This window comes from Ambystoma mexicanum, chromosome 6q (assembly GCF_040938575.1).
Source record: "Ambystoma mexicanum isolate Mex_15411 chromosome 6q, UKY_AmexF1_1, whole genome shotgun sequence".
NCBI classification, from domain to species: Eukaryota; Metazoa; Chordata; class Amphibia; order Caudata; family Ambystomatidae; genus Ambystoma; species Ambystoma mexicanum.
Genome location: NC_090937.1, coordinates 698,464,455 through 698,487,353, shown reverse-complemented (window position 1 = coordinate 698,487,353; position 22,899 = coordinate 698,464,455). Strand labels below are relative to the sequence as shown.

At 43.0% G+C, this 22,899-nt stretch overlaps 1 protein-coding gene across 5 annotated transcripts in view; it reads right to left on the bottom strand.

Annotated features, from left to right (window-relative positions):
* Positions 1-22,899, bottom strand: part of GAB1 (GRB2 associated binding protein 1) — a 534,151-nt gene that overhangs the window by 67,711 nt on the left and 443,541 nt on the right. For 3 of the 5 annotated variants that reach the window (XM_069631203.1, XM_069631205.1, XM_069631207.1), the window contains one exon: positions 11,041-11,130. The exons of the other annotated variants lie outside the window; for them this stretch is intronic. In XM_069631203.1, the coding sequence (XP_069487304.1) occupies positions 11,041-11,130 (90 nt within the window). The remainder of the gene's footprint in view (positions 1-11,040; positions 11,131-22,899) is intronic. 5 annotated transcript variants of the gene reach the window in all.

Here is a 22,899-nt window from a genome sequence, read left to right as displayed (position 1 = left end):
AGGGAGGCTGGGAGATGAATAGTGCATGCAGTGTTCCGGCGCTGGAATTGGAACCACACGTGCTTGGGGACGGTGCGCACTGAGCAGAGTGAAAGCGGGAGGGATCCCGTTACCAAATCTTTGTGTAGGGCGTGAAATCAGTGATGCTGGACATGTGCCGCACACAAGTGGCTGCATAGTACTTCTATGCCATTTGTGCCATGCACAATGGTGCTGTACTGAAGCAAGCTTGTTAAAATGGCTGGATAATGAACGGCCAGAGTAAGGATAGCGTGGCAGTACTTAGCAGTTACTAGACTTGTCAGAGCAAAAATCATTTTTCAACAAGCCATTAATAAAGGGAACAATTTGCAGACGGGAGATTACAGTACAAGCAACATTTTTGAACCAGCATTTTATTTTCATTTAATTTAACGTTCATTATCTAGTATTTTTGACAAATCACTTCACATTGCGAAATAACAGTGCACCAGAATTCAGAAAATTACAACATAAAACTACAAAAATTTGAACAAAAACGAGAGAAGCAGGAGGTTTTTACACAAACTGTTGATGGCACTGAAGAAGAGGGTAGCATGAACTGAGGCAGGCAGGGTATTGTAGATTCAGTGGCATTAAGTTGGAATGAATAAAAAGTGGTGTTGTCGATTGTGAAACAAGGAGGACTTGAACAGAATACCAAACTGTAGGAGAAGGTACATGAAAGGGATTCGTTTTTTTAGGACCGGTAAGAGGGAAACAGATGAGAGGCATTTAACCAATGCAACAAATGGGCGCTAAATGGCAAATCGGTAACAACACAGACATGTGGGTTGTGTGGAATAGGGTAGAGAAGACCAATGGATGAGGCAAAGGCCAAGGTGTGGGGGAGCTATAACTGCAGAAAAAACAAAAAGGGCAAATTAACAGTCTTCAAGCTGAGCAAGGACAAGAATTGTTTAGTCTGGAAAGAAAGAAGGTGACAATCACAAATATTGTATAATTTAGGTCTCCAAGTTTGTCAACCGAAGAAATACGAGCAGAGAAAGTAAGGATTCGGAGAGGACACCCTTATTACAAGTTGCCTAACAAAGTGTAGTTGGGAAAAGTAGACCAGAGGTTGCAGAAGGAAAGGCATATGAGGGAGAAGCAGGAAAGAACCAGATTCAGTTGTACTGAAATGGCGATATAGTAAGTGGCAACACATCCAAGGCTGAACAGCAGTCAAGCTAGGAAATCATTAAGTAATTAATGACAGAAAGAAAAGGAAATAATGATATAGGACTCATCGACATAAAAGTGACAGGAAAGGTTGATGGCAAAGTTAATAGAGGCAAGTGACATTTAATCCTTGGCCAAGACAAACATAAGTCTTTAAAATAAAAGGTAAACCAGTATAGCACAGTCCCAGAAAGAAAATACAGTACCACAGTGGAGTAATTGCCATATTGAATGTTTTCAACAGCAAATCTGCATAAGAGATGAATTATTTTACATACAGGATTACAGTAGGAGCCTACAAAGTAGTAAACAACAAAGGGGGATTAAAACAATCTTTTTCTGGCAAGACCTTGTTGAGTTAGATGAGTAAAATGTATTGTCTGTAGGAGCAACGTCATGAATTTAGGGCACAAAAGAAAACAAATCAGTGGATAATCCAAGGAATTGCATAATGGCTCAACAAACAAACTTCAATAAACATTGGTTTCTCAAGTTTCAAAAAAGTAGTGGATTATCAATGCTATTATTTTATAGTGGCATTACAATATCCCATGTCTCCAGATAAGATTTTGAAGTGGGAGTATTTTAAATTAGGAGTAAAATTATTTTTTAAGGGGTAAAAATATAAGTCCCACTCCCCATGGGAGTATTTTATAAGCAAGGAAAAATATGTTAACAGCTATAAAGGTAAAACACAAAAATATTTTGTAACAAATATTTTTTTGAACCCATTTTTTTTTATTGGCTTCAAATGGTTCGCAAAATTGAAAACCTTAAGACATCGCTATAGACATAAAAAATGAATTCAGTAATTTCTGCATTTATAAAATCAACAACACATTTCATTACAATCCTTTTGACTCGATCTGCTGCTGCCTTTTAACTTATGGTGGTGGTTCTACCCTCGCTAATTCAGCTGGGTCTCATTCAGTTCTCTTACGCCATTAAGGTCTCTGGTAGTTCTTCAAAAGTTTTGAAGATTGCTATTAACAGTTTTACCAGAGCCAGATTAATGTGTATTTTCTCCCCTTCAGTAAAAACATCCATGCCGCCTGCTTTCGATCTTCTGTGTGTTACTTCCCTGGTGGGTAGGATGTTCAGGCGGAACCGCATGAGTTGTGAACGCAAGTACCAGTTTGGAAAAAGTTTCAGGTATCCAGGTGGTACATTTAGTTTTCTTGGAACCGACCAGAAATCTTCATAGTTTTTATATTTCCATAAGTCCTCTTCAGACTGTATCCAGTCTCTTGTGTAGTTTTTTGGGGGTTTTAGAGGGGTTGTTTAACAGGTCCTCTTTTGTCTCGTTTAGGTCTTCAAGGATTGCTTCACACTTTTCTTTCCATTCTTGCAGGGTTTGGTCCGAATTTTCCGTCATTGCGTTGTTAATGGCCTCAAAACCCCCTGTCAGGGCTTTCTCATAACATTTCCGGTAGAACAAGATGATCTTCCAGTCCACTACAGCTTTTAATGAGGTCAAAGTGAGCTCTCTTCTTATAGCTTGGATTGGCAGTGATTTTGGCAGCTGTAACACTGACCGCCAAAATATCCCCTCTAGAATGGGCCAGGTGTTTGCTGGCAAACCAAATGCTGTTTCCACTCCATAGGCTAGTATTGGGATTACTTTCATTCTGTAGAAGGTCATCAGCGGGATTAAGGTAAATCTACAGTATCTCGGGAATAAGATCTTTCCTTGAGCCGCCAGGTTTACTGCTTTCCTTCTCATCAGGTCTATTCTTGGTGCCTTGCATTTACTGTTTATACAGGCTACCAGGTGCCTCGCATTTACTGTTGTTGATACAGACTCCTAGGTAGATAATGGAGTTTACCTCAAGTATTTTTTCACCTTTCAAAACCCAATCAAACTTGGTCTTCTTTTTCTTGTTATTTTTAGATGTTGTCAATTAAAATGCGAGATTTGTCCCGGTTGATTATCAGGTAGTTTAAATTGACATATACCTGTAGTGCTTCTAGCGGACGCTGAAATCGTATAGGACTATGTCGTCTGCATACAGGAGCCTCCCAATTGACGTTCCTGCCACTTTCGAAGGAAACAAACTGGTTTGTTGGAATGCTTTGTCAATGTCCGAGACGTAGAGGTTATATAATTCTAGGGCTAAAGGGCACCCTTGTTTTAGACCTGTGGTGGTGCGTATGTGGTCCAGTTTTGGCAAGTCTTACCCTAAGGGTCGTGTTTGTGTAAGTCTTTGATGTTTGTTCTCTAGGATTATCGAGGGGCAGTTCCATTTGGATAACTTACACCATCGGTATTCCCTCCTGACCGCGTCGAACGCCTTCGACAGGTTGACAAAAGCGACACATATTTTCTTTGGTTTTGAATATTCTGGCTTCCAGTAGGTTGATAAAAAAGAAGTTAAGTGAAGTACCTCTCCCCTTGACGAAACCTGACTGCCAGGGGTCTCTTCTACCTACTGATGCACTCCATGTTGTCAAAGCTTTCAAGAGGATGGCCGCAAAGATCTTTCCCGACACGTTCAAAAGGGCTATAGGACGATAGTTGTTAGGATTTGACCTAAACCCTTTTTAAAAAATTGGGACGATTATTGCATCCTTGCAGGAAGTTGGCACTTTGCCCACTGATATTATAGGTTTGATCAGGTGATGTAGATATGTTGCCCAGTCTGATGGGTTGCTCTTCAGTCTGGCATTCGTCAGCCCGTCCAGGCCCGGAGCTCTTGAATTTTTAAGTTTCATAATTATGACTTCGATAGTTTCGATCTCTTTATCTAATTGTACATCGTCTGATGTGGCATATACCTTTAGTGCCTTCCTTGTGTGTCTTTTCGGTTGCAACTGTGTAGAACTCGCACCATGTTGTTGCTGTCCTAGGGTTTGCCATCAGGGCATCTTGTGGTCCCTCCATTTCGTTGATTGTTGACCAAATTTCTGTTGTATTCCTGCTTTTGATTATTTCTAGCATTTGCACCGAGTCTTGGTTTGACATTGTTTTTTGTGTAACTGAAGCCAGTTTCTGTATTTTTGTTTGAGTCTGTGTATTTCATTCAAGATCCCGAGATTTCTGTTCTTCCTTAACCTTTTGATGCATTTCTTGAGCGTTCTCTTCCGCTCTACTATCAGCTTGTCGTATACATGCCTCTTCATAGTTTTTGGTTTGTTATCTCCTATTTTCTGGTCAGTCCCGAACTCCTTCAGTAGGGGGAGATAGTCAATACTATTGGTTCCCTCTTGAGTTAGCATCTGGTTTATCAGGATTTTTAGGTTTGCATTCAGCATGAGGAGTCTCTCAGGCTTTATTCTTAGTTTATTTCTGCCAGGGTTAACTGATACGGAAAGTGATTTCCCATAGATAACTCTTATATTGTGACTAATAATTTTGCACGCGAGTTTCAGAATATTGTGGTCGCTTGCTGATTTTGGATTATATGCGACATGTTAGTAGAGGTGCATATATAGTCTAGTATGATTTCTGTTGAGTCGACTCCATTCCAGGTAGGTCTTGCAGGGACATCTCATTGTGTGATTCCGTTTAAGACTACACAGTCTCTTGATTGAAGTGAATTCCTCCACTGAATGCCTCGTTTTTGCTTGTTTGTAGTTTCCACAAGGTCCTGCTCTATAGGTTGGTTAACGGAATTCAAACAAGAGCAATTTACGTCACCCGCTATTATGAACATTGGGTCGTGCCATTTCTCCCTCTGGGTGTCTAGTAGAGCTACTATGTCTTCTGGTAAAGAAACATTCATAGGGATTACCGGATTCCAGTAGACGTTTAGTATTATGAGTACACACTGTGTTGCAACTGGATCTTTGTCCAGCTTTAGTGCCAACAGCTGTATGTATGGAGTTGGATTCAGTGTGTAAACCAAAGACCAATTAAGGTAATTTTTTATTGTAACCAGAAGCCCAGATGTTGGCCTTCCCTTTGGGCTTTTAAGGCTAGGTTTAATAAGATTTTGTATCCTTCTCAAATCGGGGGCGTGGGGGTTGAGGTCGGTTAGCCACGTTTACTGTGCATAGAATGTGCGTTTTCACGATTTGCAGTTCGCCTTTTCTAAACGGGTGGGTGAATCCTCTAGTATTTCAACTTACGAACGTCCATGGCTCCCCTGCAGTTTCTTTTGGGCGTTATTGGTTTTATATTTTTTTCGGCTGCCAGGTTGGCCAGCCATTTCCATTTTGCACTTTCACCTTCATTCTCATTACTTAGGTTTCCTGTGGTCGGTGGGTGTCCAGGGGTCCTGTTTTTTTCTTGAAGCTGGCGCATTGCCAGTGTGCTTAGTTTTTTCAAATGTCGTGACGTTTGTTCTTTGTCCTGTGTGTGTTTGCTCTTGTTTTTTAGAAATCACGCCGTTGTTTTCACATAGGCCTCTTCCAAAAGTAATTGCTTTACTAGCCTTGAGACTGTATGTAGGAGTACTTGGTCAGTTCGCTCCTCTTCAGGGAACTCTACTATTGAAAAGTCTGTGGAAGTTATTAGTCTTAACGCTGGAATGTGGTGCAATAGTCTTACCACGTTTGATCTGTTAAGAATCATCCCTTCGTCATAGTATAGCATCCTTTGCAGAATCAAACCTTCTGGCTGGTCAAAGGACATGCCTTTGTCCTCTTCAGGTCATCTGTTCTTGTTTCCATTATAAGGTAGATGACATCTGGCCTCGGTCCACATCGGGGATACCAACGAACTTCTCTTCCTTTGTACTTTCCTGTTCCATTGGGACGATTTAGATGGTTGTCTCTCCGGTCGCTGATCGTCACCCTCCCGGGTCTCTCTCGTTAGGGTGTCAGCGTTGGGCTTGTTGGTCATCTGTATCATTCCATTGGGCTCTCTGTTTTTTTTGTGCTCAGACGTTTTGGCTTTTGTTCAATTAGAGGGACGGCACCGCCCAGCGTTTGGTTCCGGTAGCCTTCTTGCTGGTTCATCTGTTTCCTGGGAGTCCTCCACCCCCTCCTCGTATAAACCGCTCATGTCACTTTCGTAAGTTGTTTGATTGATCTCATGATCAGTATCAGTGTCATTTTCACTTAAACTCTCCTTTTCCCTTGCCTCATTTTCTGAGATGGAATAAGTCGATAAATCCACTAGGGCCTGGCGCTTCCTATTATGATAACTCCTCTATTTGTTGTTTTTTTTTTTTATCTCTGGAGCCTTTACTCTCAATGCTCATCACCACCACAGATCCGTTTTTAGAGTTGTTATATTCTTTCAGGAGGGTGAGCTTTTTGATGAAGGATCCGCTAGTTCTGAGTTTTTTCCCCCTCTTCTTTAGTGTAGTCTGTTTCTTTTCTTCCTTATTTCAGTTTTTTCGTAAGGATTTCAAAAATGTTCGCTTCCCTGTCGGTTTTACAAGTTTCCTCGTCCTCTTTAGGAGTTTCTGGATCTGTACCCACTGGGTACGACTTTCTTTGGAGGGTCATTCTTTGGTTGTTTGTTGAGCTCTTTTTGCTCTCCTTTGTTGTTTTACCCGCTGGAAGGTTCAGCATTTCCCGGTCCATCATCCCCAAGCCTCCACATTGGGCGGTCCCTAAGTTTTGTGTCTTTTTCTCTTGGTCTTTCTTATGGGCTTGCGTTTGTTTTTGCACCCCCACTAAAAGTGAAGGGGGCGTTTGATTCGCCATCTCCGTGTCATTGTTGTTTGCGACTCTTCTAGTGCCGACTGACTGGCAGATGTTTGTTTTCTCTCTTGGCCTGTGTTATCACTGGTAGGAAGTTTTGCTTGATTTACTGTTTCTGTCCCAAAATTGATTTCAATCATGGACAGGTTGTCTCGCTTGCCCTGAAATGAAGTCGCCATCTTGCTGCCTGTCTTCTGTCTTTCTTTTCCTTTATTATTGGGTCAAGGATATCATGCAAAATTTGTGCCACTTTTGCATTACTGTTGTCAAAGTTGTTCTGTACAGAGGATAGAACCCTACGATAAATATAGTCTTTGAGTGGTCCATAGCCAATAAAGTGGTATGGTCTTGAAGGGTACATTCTATGTCTGCATAAAGTTTCATAAACAGCGCTAGAATCGCCATCATTGTGGATACCAGCAGGAATTATTCTTATGGGTAACCGTATAGGTTTGGCCCTTCTTTTGTGTTCCCTTTATTGGGCTCACTTGTTTTGATGTCGTTGTTGGGCTAACCGTAACTAACTCTGAAATTTGCTGTGTATCCTGCTCACCTACATTTTATTGCAGAGTTTGGGTTGCATTGTCTTTTAGGAGAACCATTGGGATGTCACTTTTGTTTTGAATTATTAAGCTATTTTTGTGATTTTGTCCTAAGGACGATTCCCTGTTTTCCATAGTTCTAGATGATTCCAACAGGACATAATTTGGAATTTCCAGATCTGCGGCATCTAACATGAGTTGGACTGCTCGGGAGTTCTTTACCTTAAGATGCTCAAGGTCTTCTGGTAACTGTGCTCCTATAAAGGTGAAACGAGAAGCTCCCATAGAAGCCGTCAGATGTTGTGGTTTCCAGAGGTTTCTGCCCTGCATGGGGATGCCAATAGTTCCTTTTTGTGGCGCTGGCAGGGGCTTGTGTATTCTTTTGTTAGGTAGCCACATTCTTGGTACAAGTCTAGCTTCGCTACGACCACCAGAGCTGTACGGTTTTTTTTTTGGGCCAGTTGTAGGTTTATAGGGTTTGCCCTTGTATTGGGCGTGACTTTAGGTGGCTGAACGGGACCTTCCACGGTCTCCATTGGCCTAATATCTACAGGATTGTCCCTATTAAAGCGGTCAGCAACCAAATCACTTTTTCTTTTCAGTGTTAGTCCTGTACCTGAGCAAAACTTATGTGGTTCTTGGGCCGTGGTTCCCTTGTCTGTTAGATTCCGCCCTGGAGTTGTTCCTCGGTCAATTGTTTTACATATATGAATATTGTCAGTGCGAGGCTTAGGTATGAGGTCTTTTTAATTTCCTGGATTTAGATGGGGTTGTTTTTTCCCCTTCAGTTGTTTCTGCTTTCTTCTCTTTGCAATCCGAAATTTGCATGCTGTTTTTTATCATGCGGACACATGATAGTGTCTGCCAAAACCATGCCACTTGTAAAGGCATGCTTTTCTGTATCAAGTTCCTTTATATTGTCTTTGTCCTGGGTTCTTGTTTCGACTCTGTTAAGTGTCTCCAAGTTATCTATATATGATGCCGTACTGGCTCCTATGTTTACTTTAATATTGAAAGGGTGGACCTTCGCTCCTTCCTTGATGATTTGCTAGTCGGAATAAGACAACGGGGTACATGCTTCCGCCACCCAGGATGGCATGGAACTTTCCTCTGTCTGCGGCTCGTCCAGCTCCTCCATTGGTGTTTCCTGAAGTATGAGGGGTTGTGATAAGTCTTGCCGGAGTAACCACCGTGCTGCGGCGAGCAGGTTTCCCGCTTCCAGCGCAGACGGTACTGTTTGAAGGTAAGCTTGTGTCGCTACTTTCAGGGTTTCTTCTGTTTTTTCTTTTGTCTTTCTGCTATGGCAGGGTGTAGTAGAAGCAGTCCGCTGTCACCTGACACTCTGCTAGGCTTTGCTCCCAGCCCAGTTTTTGTGGAAGGGTGAGCGTCAGCGGAGGCCGGGCAATCCGGTTCAGGCAACAGCAAGTGTAGAGAGACTGGAGCTCATTATGTCCTCACACCACTTTGCTGTATGCTTTTTCCAAAGTTATATGGGAAAACTCAGTCGTCAGGTAAAGCAAATCAGGGTCCACGGCACACCGCACACTCCGATACACTCTTTGAACCTAGTTTTTCATGCACATTGAAAGATAAAGGTTTAGCTCATTAGATCAGGCAGTAACAAAGAAGCTTCATCCTGTGGCAGTACGTGTACTAATGGTCCAAAAATATCTGCTGAGTTGTACGGGGAAATGCGGGGGGGGGGGGGGCAAGCTCCTGTGTTTTGGGTTCTTATTTTCGGTTGGGAATAGTTTTACTCCCCATTTTTCTTTTTCTGAGTATTTGCCTATTTCTAGGGAGTACAAGTGGCTGAAACGCCCCTTATCTGTAGGGCTGCATGTCTCATTTTACTTTTTTTTTGTTGTACCAGTGTTTAAATAAAAAGTAAGCAAATTTGGAGCTGTTTTTTCAGACCTGCAGAAGATTCTACAAAGGGATCATCTGGAGGCGGCAACTTGGAATCCATACATACTGTATTACATCGATCATGGCCAATAGAAATTAAAGTAAGAACCACATGAATGCAGAACGCCAACTGCACAATTCCTATATAGGTATGCAGTGCACAGGAGCTCAACAAGCTTCAGCTGCTAGAACTTTCCAGGAGAATGGGTCACAAGAACAGACTGCAAGACCAGGATCAGACCTATAACCATTTATTACAGCTATACAAATTGTGAGCGCTCAAAACAGCATGCCGTTTGTAACTATGCCGTAAGGAGTATGTATGGGACAGAACCACAGCTAAAAAGGCTTCAGGTACGGTTTTGAAGTGCTTGTATTTTACTCCCCAGTTTTTCCAATTAGTAAAACGCTTTACGGGAGTAAAAAAGTAATTGCCATCGCCAATAGCAGCATTTTTAGGCGAAAACATAATTGTTCTTTATGCAATATCGTTTTGTAATCCATACATCTGTGCACCATGGAAGTCATGCAAATTAAAATGCACACTTCAATCCACATTCCTCGTTCAGCCAGGCAGTAACCACATCCAAGTTCCCCCCTATGGCACCAAGGGTCATGCAGTTGTGTGGGTGGAAGCAGTGGGTACATTCTTATGATGTATTGGTTCCTATTTTTTTGTATTGTAATGTTACTCCCATTTTATTTTGTTCAGTGTGTTTTGCTGTTATGGGAGTGGCTGCATATCTGCAGGGCTGACGATCGGGAAACAGTTTGGCCACGCAAGCACACTGCTAGCAGGGAGGGAAAGTAAGTCTGAAGAAAAAGGGAGAAGTCAAACGAGGTACAATGGTAAGGAGGGGGGGGCAAGACCGGTGCAGAGAAGAGGCAGGGACAGGCAGAGTAGGGTCATAGCAAGGGCCGTTTCTGACGGTATTAATAGATGAAGTGTAGGTGTTACATTTTAGCAGGTTAAATAAGTGGCAGGATCAGCATAGGAGGGGAATCGCGACTGAGTAAGGTTAGGGGGCTGGTTCACTGGCGCCCTTTCCACTGCATATCTTCTGAAACACTGTAAATGTCTGACTATAATAACTTGGAGCTGGGGGCCACAACCGGTGCCTCTCCAGATGCTTTGGACTTCCCTCTCATGATCCATCGCTCCCCATTGACTATGATGGCTAGGGCTATTGGGAGTTGTAGTCCAAAACATCTGGTGAGCCTAAGTTTGCAGACACCCAACAGTCAACTAACACTTCTTGGCAGGGGCGGTGAGCATATCGGGTCAGTGCAACATTCGGCTATTCTTCAGAAATAGACTGCTGCCCTGCTGGTCGCTTCATTCAGCTATTACAATAAAGGAGGATGCCTTGATAGAATTCACACATTTTTATTTGGGCATTTATAGCTAATGTTATATTGCCATGTGATGCAAGCTGCCCTTATCACAGATGGTCATTAACGTGGCTGTCAAAATGTGACTTTTTGTTAAATGCATTTCAGAATTCAACATTACATAAACACAAATACACACAATGCATAGTCAATACGATAGAGGCACACATGACAATTTTGTTACGCCATTTTGTAATGTGTTATAAACCCATAGCAATGAAAGCAAACTATATATATATATATTTTTTTTTTTTTACTGGACACAGGTATAGACAAAGGCACTGTTTTCGCTATATCGGGAAAACTTAACACAACGAGAACATTTGCTGGAAACAAATTCCTTAATTTACTAACTTGAAGAACAGTACATTTCAAAGTCCCACACATCATGCGGTGCTCAGGTACATACCCCTTTTTCTTGAGGGAAATTCCCCTATGGTTTGTGAATCAGTCCGCTCTAAAGCATGTGCTTTAGGCCTTAGAGTTTTAGGGCTTTGACCTAATTGGTAAAAAGAAGACTCTTAATATACGAGGTCCACGTTCAGAGAGGAGACATGGAATCCTGCAGCGCAGCAGCAGCAGCAGCTGAGCCGAATGCAGCAAGATAGCTATTAGGAGCAAAAGCAATGCGCGGACGTAGACTTTCACCGGCCCAGCAGGACTCAAGCTAGGGCAAAGCACCACATGAAAAAGGCAGCATGAAACCGCATGCAAACAGCAACCTCCAACATGGCAGAACAGATACTCGGTTTGAAATGCCCTGCTTGCATTACAGCAATTTTACATTTTAGTCAAAATAGATCCATTGTGTTGACCAATATATTAACTTCAACCAACAAGCATTTTTTTCACCCTTCACAACATCCTTACCTTTTGCCCTTCTTGGAATTAGATTTCAACGCTCCTTTCGAAAAATGTTTAACATTTGAGATGTTCTTCATAGAGCCCTGTTTTCGTCCCAAAATACCAACCAACTTTCAAGTATGTAGCATAGAGAAAAAAGGCAGTTTTTTTTAAAAAAATGTTTAAATCTAATGCATACAAGTCTCTGAGCAAAATTCCAAACTCAAAGTTTTCCCCAATTAGGGGTATGGTAACTTTGAACAGTATGGTGGGGGCGGCCATCTATCCGGCTTGCACCTCAGAAAATCCAATCTCGGTTTCTGAGGAGATGTGCAAACCTATTATATTATTTTACACGGCAGATGAGTCTTCTGCAAAGCCAGAATTGGGGTCGCCTGTGGTGAAATGCACACACATTGGACAATACAGGATTCGTTACCAATAAACAGTTCTATATCCGTAACAAAATGAACTCGAACAGCTGAATGATTCGTTAGTCGACAGAATAAGTTACATTTCCATTCACAATTCAAAATCGCATTCAATGCCCCTTCATTATAGAACACCTAGACATCGACAAACGGTGAATCATCACGTTCATGTAATTATTCCTAAACCAACAAATGTCTTGAATTGGAAGCCCTGTACAAGACAATCAACTTGATTTCCCACTCAGAATTTTTACACGACCACCTGTCTTCTCCAGAAAGGCTGCATTAAAGATGGCCGTTAACATCTTAATTCAGAACCTTTTAGAAACACGTTTCATCAGAGCATGTTTGTTCTCCCAGTATCCCACACTTCACAAGACTTGGCTACTCCGCACCTCACTTATGCACTGAAATGGTCTAACTGAAAACCGTGCACGGAGGGTTTCAGAGCTCATTCCAAAGGAGGAGAGCCCACAGTGTAAAGTTTCACCAGAAGAAACCACATGGGCATCAGCAGCCTAGTTCAGATGCTAATTTTCTTGTAGACCAAAAGGAAACCTACCAACGTATCTATTTATTGAAGCTAGTACATTATTCAATAAACAGTGCTTTCAATTTCGAGACGAAGAAATCCTCCTCCAGATGTCTTAAGTGGAACCTGAAAAACAATCATTAGAAATAATGTTGTTGGCCCGTACCTATGAACTAGAGAGGACATGAATAAATACTAAGTTACAGTTAAAGACATTTATCATAAAGGACTGCCTATGTACAGGCGTAGGGGCAACTGTGGAGGTTCGCTCTAGCGAGATCACGCAACTGTTGCACGCGCAGCTGCTCGTGCTATGGCAGTCAGAGCGCAGGCTGTGCAAGAGCACATGCACCCCGGAGCTCCTCAATAGACAAAAACGGGGCTGTGCAAAGAATATTGTGTATACCACAATGAAACCCTACTTAAAGTCTCCTCCCAGGTGGCATGGGGAAGGTAGACCCTTCCTGATCCCAACCCGGGGGGTGGTCTACTGCGCGAGGATCACCTCGGTGGAGACCGGGCCCAGGGACGGGAGGAGATTCCGTGGGATGAGACGTGGTATTTTTCCTCTGGTAGGGAGACTCTTAATGTGCCAAAAGAGGTATGGCTTATTGTCATTTTAATGTCCCTCAACCTCCTATTAAACCTAAGGTGGTGAACACTAAAGGTTGTAACAACAAAATGTACTATACCAAAAGAAAGACTCTTGGTATCTAAAAAGAAATGCCTCTTCAATTCCAAGGGTACACTACAAAGGATTGGGGAAATGTTTGTCTTTTCTAAACCATCTTCCTCTAAAAAAGCTAAATCCCACAGCCTCTCTGTTAAACTTATTAACGGAATTAAATCTACCCATACAATTAATCAAGAAGTAGAAAAAGCTAACTTTGATAAGACAAACTACATGCCTCAGAATGGGACTGAAATGAAGAGGAGGGCTGAAGAGGCATGTAGATGTAGCAACCAGGCAATTAAGAAAATTGCCATTTCAGAAGTCAGGCAATTGAGGTTGATGGCTCACAACTGAAGCAATTGTCAAAATTGTGGGGCATAAAAGGCTGTGGCAGGAGAGTAAGAAGGAGCTGGAAGCCTGGCAGTAATAGTAGTAGAGGAGACGCACAAGGCTGGCAATTCACGACGAAGTAGGAACACACAAGGGACGCCGGAACATGGATACAGCAGATTTCACTTGCAAGTTCCGAAAGGGTCCTGTGTTTGCAAAACCTGTATTGCAGAGCCAGCACATAGGAAGACGTGCTAGAAGTGAAGTTTTCCCCATGTGAGCCGAGTTTCTGTGATTGCAGAGCGGTGATAGTGCGGGAATCGAAGACCAGAGGCAGAAGGCAAGCCAAGGGTTTCAGGAGCGAAGTAGACTCCCAATTAAGGACGCCGGACCGGGGACACCCGTGCTGGAGAAGGGTGTGGGTCCCAAGTGAGCCCAAAGAAGTAGCAGAGGTCAAGGAAGTCGGGAGAGCGAAGCAGCCCGCAACTGCAGTGTCCCCGAGGCCGTTGAGTGAAGCTCGGCATTCAGACACACCTAATAAGCCTTACCGGTAACTGTAATCAGCTCCAAAGCAACTTGCGAAGAGTTGAAAGTCAGTAGAAGTTGTTAGTCATTTTCAAGTATACCGTTAACACTGAAAATATATCACGCATGCATATTCTGAAAGCCGGAATGTTAGCGTCAAAAGTAAAGACCATTATATTCATTGTTAAACACTTTTCATATTACCGGAGGGGTCGTGTACCTTTAATTGTGGAAAAGGAATGCCGTTTGAATAAATTCCGAAAACCCAGAGATACTGTCTTACAACAGTTAATATTGAAACAAGCACAAAGGAAGGCCACATGTGACCAATTCAGTTTCCCGAACGAAGTCTGAAGTTGCCTCTCATCTTACATTTGAAACCAATTTCATTCAAGTATTTAAGTTTGAAAATCTCTCTTAAAGGATGGTCGAGTGTGCCTTATTATGGTTCCACTTTGAAGCCTAAACCTTGTAACATTCTGAATTGACATTCTTTATTTGATGAAGTGGCTATACGGAAGAACATAACAAGCAATTCCCAAGCCAAAAGGCAAATCCTTTTTCCAGTGAAGCAAGTACTGTTTAAACCCCTACACATACAATTTGAAGTTGTCAACAGTCCAGTGGCCTTAAGTCTAGGGGTGGCATTGTTACCTGAAGCTGAAAGAGTGGCACTACAGCTTCTGGGTAATTACTGGGACAGAAGGGGTGTGAACAAGTCTGGGGAAGGGGAACTGGTTGCTTGGAGACAACATTGGGGAAATAACCTGTCATGCTGAAGACTGCTGAAGTTAAGATGTAGTCAATTTTCTAGGCGAAGACAGGGTACCCGTAATGGCAGTCAGACAGAATAGGCAGAGAGGCTGCCACCTTTTTGGAAGTCACTGAGGGGAAGAGTGCCTTGCCTACCTGTAGAGGTCAAAGAGTCGTGTCATTACATGGCTAATAATTCTGAAATATAAAACTGAAGCAGAAGTACCTGTATTGTGGTGGTGCATAAAACGGTCAGTGGATGTTACATTGAAGTGTTTTGTGGCATACTGTGGGGCAAAGGTGACTGTTCTCATAGTAACAAACGTAGAAGGGTGGTTGTTAAGAGGGAAGCAGCAACCCAAAGTGAAGCATCCTGAAAATTATACCGAATGTACTGCAAAGTTTCTACCTAATTGTAAAGATGTAGATGAAGAAATTCTATTCTTTGAATTGTGGCAATCAACATTGAAGTGAAGATAGCCAGTATTACCCTTAGTGCCATCTTCTTGGCTGGAACTGAAAGGGGATCTTCTCAACCAAAACCACAGAATTGTTACCAGTGATTTTTGTTTGATGAATGTTTGTTTTGCCTTGGTACTGATGAGAACTGGTTCAAGACTTTTCATTTCCTTTTAACATTTTTAAGTGACTTTGAAAGCCTGGGGAAAGGGATTTTCCCAGGACAGGTGAAGGTTATCCAGATATTGTTCGATTCTTGTTTAGTATCTTATGTTGCTCTATTATTATTCTTTGAGTGTTTTGTTGTTTAACGTGAGGGGCAGTTTACCTATGTTAGGAGTTTTTCCTTTTGCCTTTAGGCTAGGTAGGGAGGGAGAGTAAGGCAAGGAAGGCTTTATTTGCACATTTTCTCTTTAATAAAATGTCAAATCTTGAGAAAACTACAAGCAGTTGTCCCCCTCGCATTACTGATCCCTCATAACTGGTCTTCCTTGTAAAAGGTTATATGCCTCAAGCATACGTTTTCTGCATTATGTACATGGTGCCACAGTGAAGCAACTGTGGTTAGCCTTCCTACTGTCTCAGTGAGGGAAATAAAGAAGCAACACTCAGTGTCCTCTTTACAGCCACAAAATAGGTGACACAGAGAGGCAGACATACCCGTAGCAGACAAGATGCAGGGTGCGACACCACCCCTAGCCTTACTACAATCTCCAGGCCTGCCTGCTATACCATGGCCTCAATGGGAACCGCTGTTTGAAGCATACCTGGAAGCATTGGGAGGTGCCGACTACGCTGCAGTAAGGAAAAGAGTCATGCTGCTAAACGCTTTCGGCGTAGAATTGTTGCTGGGTTGAAGCTGGAGGTTGTATTTGATACAGATGTTTACAGAGAGGCTGTGCAGAGGATTGTTAAGCGGTTCTCCAGTAAAAAGAACATAGTACTACACACGATATCATTCTACAGCAAGATGCAAGAACCTGCTGAACCAGTGGATGACTATGTAACTAAGATAAGAGAGCTGACTGTGTTGTGCGCCTCTGGAGATACTGCAGAAGAAAGGATTTGTGACATGTTGACGGTGCACACTAACAGCAGGAAAGTGCAAGATACTTTAGAAAGAGCTGCAGCTGGAGAAGACTATTCAAATTGCCAGGGCAGTGGAGGAGATGTTGTGTAGACGCAAAGAATTGCCAGGAAGTTTGCTAGTACCGGATACACATGTCGTGCAGTTCAAGGGGAAAACAGACAAGTGGCAGTCAGACACCAGAGAAAAGAAAGGAGGGAAGGGAGAACCCTTGAAATGCCACAGATGCACCAGCACCCAACAACTTGCGAATGACAGTGTCCAGCAAGGAACAAGGAGTGCTCGAACTGAAGAAGGTTTGGCCACATCTTGATAGCTTGCAAATGGGGAGGTAAGAAGATGACGGCATCTATGATAAGCGATGGGGAGTCATCGGATGAAGAGGGGAGTCCCACAATAATTATGGTGAACTGTGGGAACGCACGAAAGGAAAAGCCACACCGCAGAATCAAGGTGGATGGAAACAAGATGAGAGTGATGGCGGACTCGGAGTCAGATCTTACGATACTGCCCATTCGCACGTACAAGGACATGGTTGGCAGAAACAGGGTAGAAGGGAAAGGACGAAGCTCAAGCAGAGTCTTCGGAAGCGCCACCGTGAGTCTGTTGGGGTATATCCGCAGCACCATTGAATTCAAGGGCAGAGTGACGTGACCAGGGTGTATTTTTCAGAGGAAGGCCTAGCTATGTCAGGGTGGGATGATCAGGCCAAATTGAACATCTGGATGGATCCCGGCACAGCAGACCAGGTACTGCTGGTGAATGCAGGAGGAGCGTCTGTGTCCAGGGAAGAATTTCCACGGTTCTTCTCTGAAAATCCAGGGAGAATAAAGAATGATGTCCACAAAAACATGTTGAAACAACGCAGTTCCAGTAAAGCACAAGGTGAGAACGGTACCAGTGAGGGCAGCCCTACAGACACAATTGGAAAGGATGTTTAAGGACGGCACAATAGAGATGGTAGAATCGACTGAATGGCTGAGCCCAGTGGTCCTAATAAAAAAAAAAAACAACACTCAGTGATATCAGAGTGTGCATTGATTTGCATAGCTTGAATCAGGAGGTGATCACAGTTACCCTCTCCCATACATAAAGAAGCTGGTCCTCACGATGAAGGAAGCCAAGGTGTTCTCAAAGCTGGATATGAGGGATGCATACCACCAGATAAGCCTACCTAAGGAATCAAGGCGTTCATTACACCATTTGGCACGTATCAATTTACCTGCATGCCGTTAAGTTTGTTGTGTTGTGTTTTCAAGACGACATTCTGATGTATGCTGAGGGTGTTGAGACCCATGACGTTGTACTACAGAAGGTCCTCACCAAATTACAAGAAGCTGGAGTGAGTGAGACTACACTACGACAAGGGTGTGATCAAAGCTAAAGAGGTGGAGTACTTCAGCTACAAAATTTAGAGGGAGGGGACCAGCCCGAAGATTAACTTATTACAGGCCATTGTGAGGGCCCCAGCGCTGCAAACCGAGGAACTGAGGTCGTTTTCGGGCCTCGTGGAATACTATGCAAAGTTTGTTCTCAGGTTTTCAGCTGAGGGAATTACTTAAGAAAGGGGCACAGTACAGCCGGCACCAAGAGCAAATGAGGTGAAATAGCTCATTATAAACGCCCCGTCCCTCCAGCCGTTCAGTCCGTTGTGGAAGACTATCACGACAACTGATGCCAGAGCGTATGGTCTGGGGGCTACCCTAACACAGAAGATACAGTGGTGTTTGCTTCGAAGGCGTTGTCTCAGGTGGAAATTTACTATTCCATGGTGGAAAAGGAAATGTTAGCCTGTGCCTTGGCAGTTGAATATTTCAGAACACTTGTTGGGCACAACATTTCAGTTGATTACAGATCATGAGCATTGATTCACATGCGGAGTCCAAAAGAGGCGAAAAAGTTAACAAGCCGGCTGGCCCGCATTGCTGCCAAACAGGAGTACACCTTTGAAGGCTGTTGGAAAGAAGAATCGGTGAGCGACTCAACCATTGCGAAACTGACAGAATGGTACAGGAAAGGATGGCCTGAATAAAGAACGGTTCTGGAAGGCCTAAGGTCATACTGGAAAGTGGCCGATTACATTTTTGAGATGGAAGGCCTAGTGATGAGGCGATGAAGTCATACTGCTCGTGGGGATGAGGATGTCCTTATGCCGAGGGCGCATGCAGGGCAACTGGGAAGCAACTTGACAAGGCAGCACATGAGGGAGTCGTATTGGTGGCTCGGCGTGGACCAGGAGATATGAGTCATGTCATAGAGGTTTTCTGAGTGCTTAAATAGTGATACAAGGCTAAAGGTTAGGCAAGCACCTCTGATTCCAACCAAGATACTGGAAGGAGTATGGTACAAGCTGGGGTTAGACTTCATTGGTCCCCTCGAAGTGATTTTGCTGGAAAAAAGATGCAGAGTTGTCCTAATCGACTATCTGTACAAATAGGTGGATGCTGAATTTGTACCCGACATAATGGCCACCATTGCGGCTGTTCTCACAGTAATATTCCAGAGAGAATGCTTGCCCAACGAAATAGTAAAAGACAATGGCATTAAGCTAGTGTCCAGAGAAATGGAAAAACAAGAGGGAATAAAATATCACACAAGCAAAGGCTTCCTTAGATCATCCCCAGGCCAATGGACTTGCGGAGAGGACTAACAGGTTAATCAAAGGTGCATTACAACAAGCAATGGCATCAAGAATGGACCCGTACACAACGGTAAAGGAAGCCATAGCTGCGCCTCGGATGCCCCCAAATGGGACCACCAATATGAGGCGCAGCTATGGCTTCCTTGACCCTTATGTACGGGTCCATTCCTGATCCCCAATTGCTGTGTGCTATAGATACACATCGGGAGCATACTTGCCTCAGTGCCCCATGTAACTTGTTAGGTGTGATGCACCGATACAGGCTGACAAATGAAATGAACATGTTAATGGAAAGGCTTATTTGCAGAACTGCCACCAAACCATATTGATGGGACTCGAGAAAGGGATGGACCATGGGACTTGCTCGAGTCCTATATCAGATGGGCCATAGCATGCAGCTCTGAGTATTAAAGCATGTCTGCTTTTCATCTGATAACATCCTGATCTTAATTTAGAGATGTAGTTAATGGTGGTTGGGAAAAATCACTGTGTTAATCGCATGTTAACATATGTTGTTTGCTCCACAATGTGCGGTGCTGGCAGAAGATTTGGGGGGGGGGGCTTTTCAGAATATTTTTGGGCCCCTTGCATATAGATGGAATAACTTGCTTGTATACGTTAACAATCCATTTATCCGATATAATTTAAGGTGTTCAAATGCAGGAAGAGAGTGGAAAATGTGTAACCACGGTTTGGGGGCACAAGCAGTTTTGTTTCGCTAAGCATATATTTGATTACCCAATTAATATAAGCAATGGTAAGAATTCATTAATTTAATCTAGGTAAAGGACTTCAGTTGGGGGGAGGAGAATCAGAGAATAGGTTCCCTAAAACAAATCGCATGGGTAATTTCTATGTTGTTATCGTTCAGGTTGTATAACATGGGTGACAAATTGAAGACATTGAAGTTTATTGATTTCACAACATATTTGCTGCTCTATGCCAAGAGCTGAAAGCAGGATCAATAAATCAAGTCTGATTCGTGAACACATTTTGCAGAGGTCTGTCTTTGGTCAGCAAATGCACATTTAAAGTGACCAAGCCTCTAGTGTGAGAGACTGGTGGCTCTTTAGGTATTACCCAAATTGACCTTTTACAATTGACCTTTTGTCCTCATTGACCTAATTATAGTGAATATAAGGGGATTTGGTAGGGGGTTGCCGAGGAGTTTCCCCCACATATATGTCCTAATTGACCTTTAAATTAGGTCAATTCTCCCGAAGGTCAATTCTCCAGAGGTAAATTGTGAAAAGGTCAATTAGTATACAACCGTTCTTTACGGAATATGTGCATGCTTCAGCCCCATTGTATGGCTTCATTTGGGGGCAAAATCCGAAATAAAACACTACACAGAGGTTGGAGTGGCTCTAGATTAGAAAAGGGCAGATCTAATGGCCTCTGCAAAGCAGAATAAAGAAAGGCACCTGGCAAAATAGCTGAAACACTAATTGGCAACTTGAGAGAAGGTATTAAGCTAACTTTTTCAATCACAGGCAGCCCCTTATGAAAGGCCCCAACATGGCCCTGGTGGTACAAGTGGCTGTTGAGGCGATCTGTGTGTAACCTCCAAGTAGCATGTTTGACTTCCTGCAGGGCTCACTCAGCCTTTAATCCTTTCCAAAGTACACCCTACATAACAAATCATTGATAAATCGATACACGACTTCTAGTTTCTAAGCCCCACCTACATTGGTTTACAAGATTTAAACCCATGACATGGCTGGAGGGTCAGTCAGACCAGCAGAGCATATTTAGTAGTGTTATGTACGAGTATGAGGGACCACATACCTGCCAACATTCTCCAGGGGCATTAATATTACCCAATTCAATGCTACTCAAGTTATTGACCTCCGAAGCATAAAGGGCTCAGTTAGTTCTGCTGGGATCCAAACCTTTATCAGCAGGTCTCAGAAACATGCATTGCTCATTGAGACGTCTTGTAAGTGAATGTGATTTGCGGACATTACGGATAATATGTTCATGTTTCTGAACCCTAATCATGGTAATGTTGGCATGAACCACAGAATTCTTTGATATTTTTGCTTGGATTGTTTAGTTGTCGAATTAGCACTGTATTGTATACATTAGGGGTTACTTTGGTGGGAGATGAAAGGTGTTGCGACAATTCGCCATGGTTGAAAAGATCAAATAATACCTCTATGCCCATCATATGCAACATTCACAGCAACACAGTATCATTACTTTTTTTGGAAATATTTCAGTACTATCTATGCTCAATACAAGTTGCTTTGAAATATACCATTGCATCAATCAGAATAAATAACCATCATTAGTATCTATAACCAACTGCTTTTAAGACAATTCCTGTGTGAAATTGTGAATTAAAGTGCTTAATTTGTGCTCTATATTTCCAACATGTTCTCGAATCCCTTCTATAGGTTCTGGGCTTGCTCACTGTGTTGGCTCAATCTCAAATGTAAGGACAAGCATTTCCACCCCACCACTTCACAGAGTTACCAGCCGTCACTGGACTTGTACATTTTTTTATGTATTTGTCTGGATTGAGCACAGATGAACTTCAAGATCAGAAACTCTTCCCCACCAAACAACTGGTTTTCCATCAGTTCTGAATCCCATGCACCGAGGAACAAGCATGTTATTGATCACAAGTGATGGAAGAGTGGTAACCTGCATAAATCACATGCTGCACTATTCATAGGCACAGGCAAGTAACCCATCAATCCCCATTACCGTATTGCAGGTGCCCACTTATTGCGCACATTCCCAGAGTTGTACCGCCAGCACTTGGGGATGGAAAGATGCAAAGATCCTAACAAAGTATTCAGTGGTCCGGCGCTGCAAAAAAATGGCAACACAACCACACCCGACTGATGACTCTGGGGTAGCCCTTTGCAGATATTATTGGAAATCTCTGGCACAGGCATTAGTTTCTGTATTCGATCCTTTCCCAGCTTGGATTCCCTGTGGGAAAACTGCATCAGCATTTTCATAGTATAACATTGAACAATCTACATGGAAAACAATTCATTTGTCCAGTGAAGTTTTACATCTGATCTGAGTACACCTATCAAAGAAAGCAAACTAAAAGGATGAATGTATCACTTAAATGCCAAATTAAGATCAGATATGCAGGAGCTAAAAGCAGCTCTTCAGTATCCAACATTAACCAGTGACCAGGAGCTACCACAGCACAACAGGGAGCTATAGTGCACAGTGGTCTGCAAATCTCGCTTCCACATAAGATACAAACATATATTGACCATTATTTAAGACCCCCTCTGCTTTAAATGCTGTATAAATGTGTCCCAATATTCATTTATAGATTGTCCCAAATGCACAGTGTTAAATTCACATAGGTGTGATTGTTCGGCATCAGTTGACCGGGGGAGACAAAAGTAGCTCCTGGTAGCTCTGGTGTCAAGCTGGTATTGTACGATTTGTCCGTATCCAAACGGTTGCATGTACAAAAAGTCCTAAAAATGCTACCACCAAAGGTTTAAACCTTTGGTGGTAGCATTGTAGGTAAGTATCAACAACACAAAAAGACTGCAGGGGTGTCCCCCGCAACACCCCGCTCACTATACTTTAAAGTATAGTTTAAAGTATAGTGAACGGGGTGTTGCGGGGGACACCCCTGCAGCTCACGAAAAAAAAAAAACAGGCTGTGGGGGTGTCCCCCAAAGTGGTGCCGCAGGGACTCAGCGTGAAGAAAAAGGTAAGTAGGGTTTGTGTATGTTGGGGGCATGGGTGGGGGTGTGTTGAGGGTATGGATGGGGTGTGTGTCTTGGGTGTGTTGTGAGTGGGGCTGAGGATAGGTAGAGGTTTCAACGTGTGTGTGCATTGGAAATTTGCAAACCTTTGGTGGCTCGCACATTTCTCATGCAAACTTTCCGGCCGCGGTAAAATCTGCCGCGGTCGGATCACGTAGATCCGTCAAGCTCACCAGGTTCTTGTAGGATAAATGGCTCCAATCTCTACTGCATTTCGAACCCTGCAAATTAGAATGCAAGAT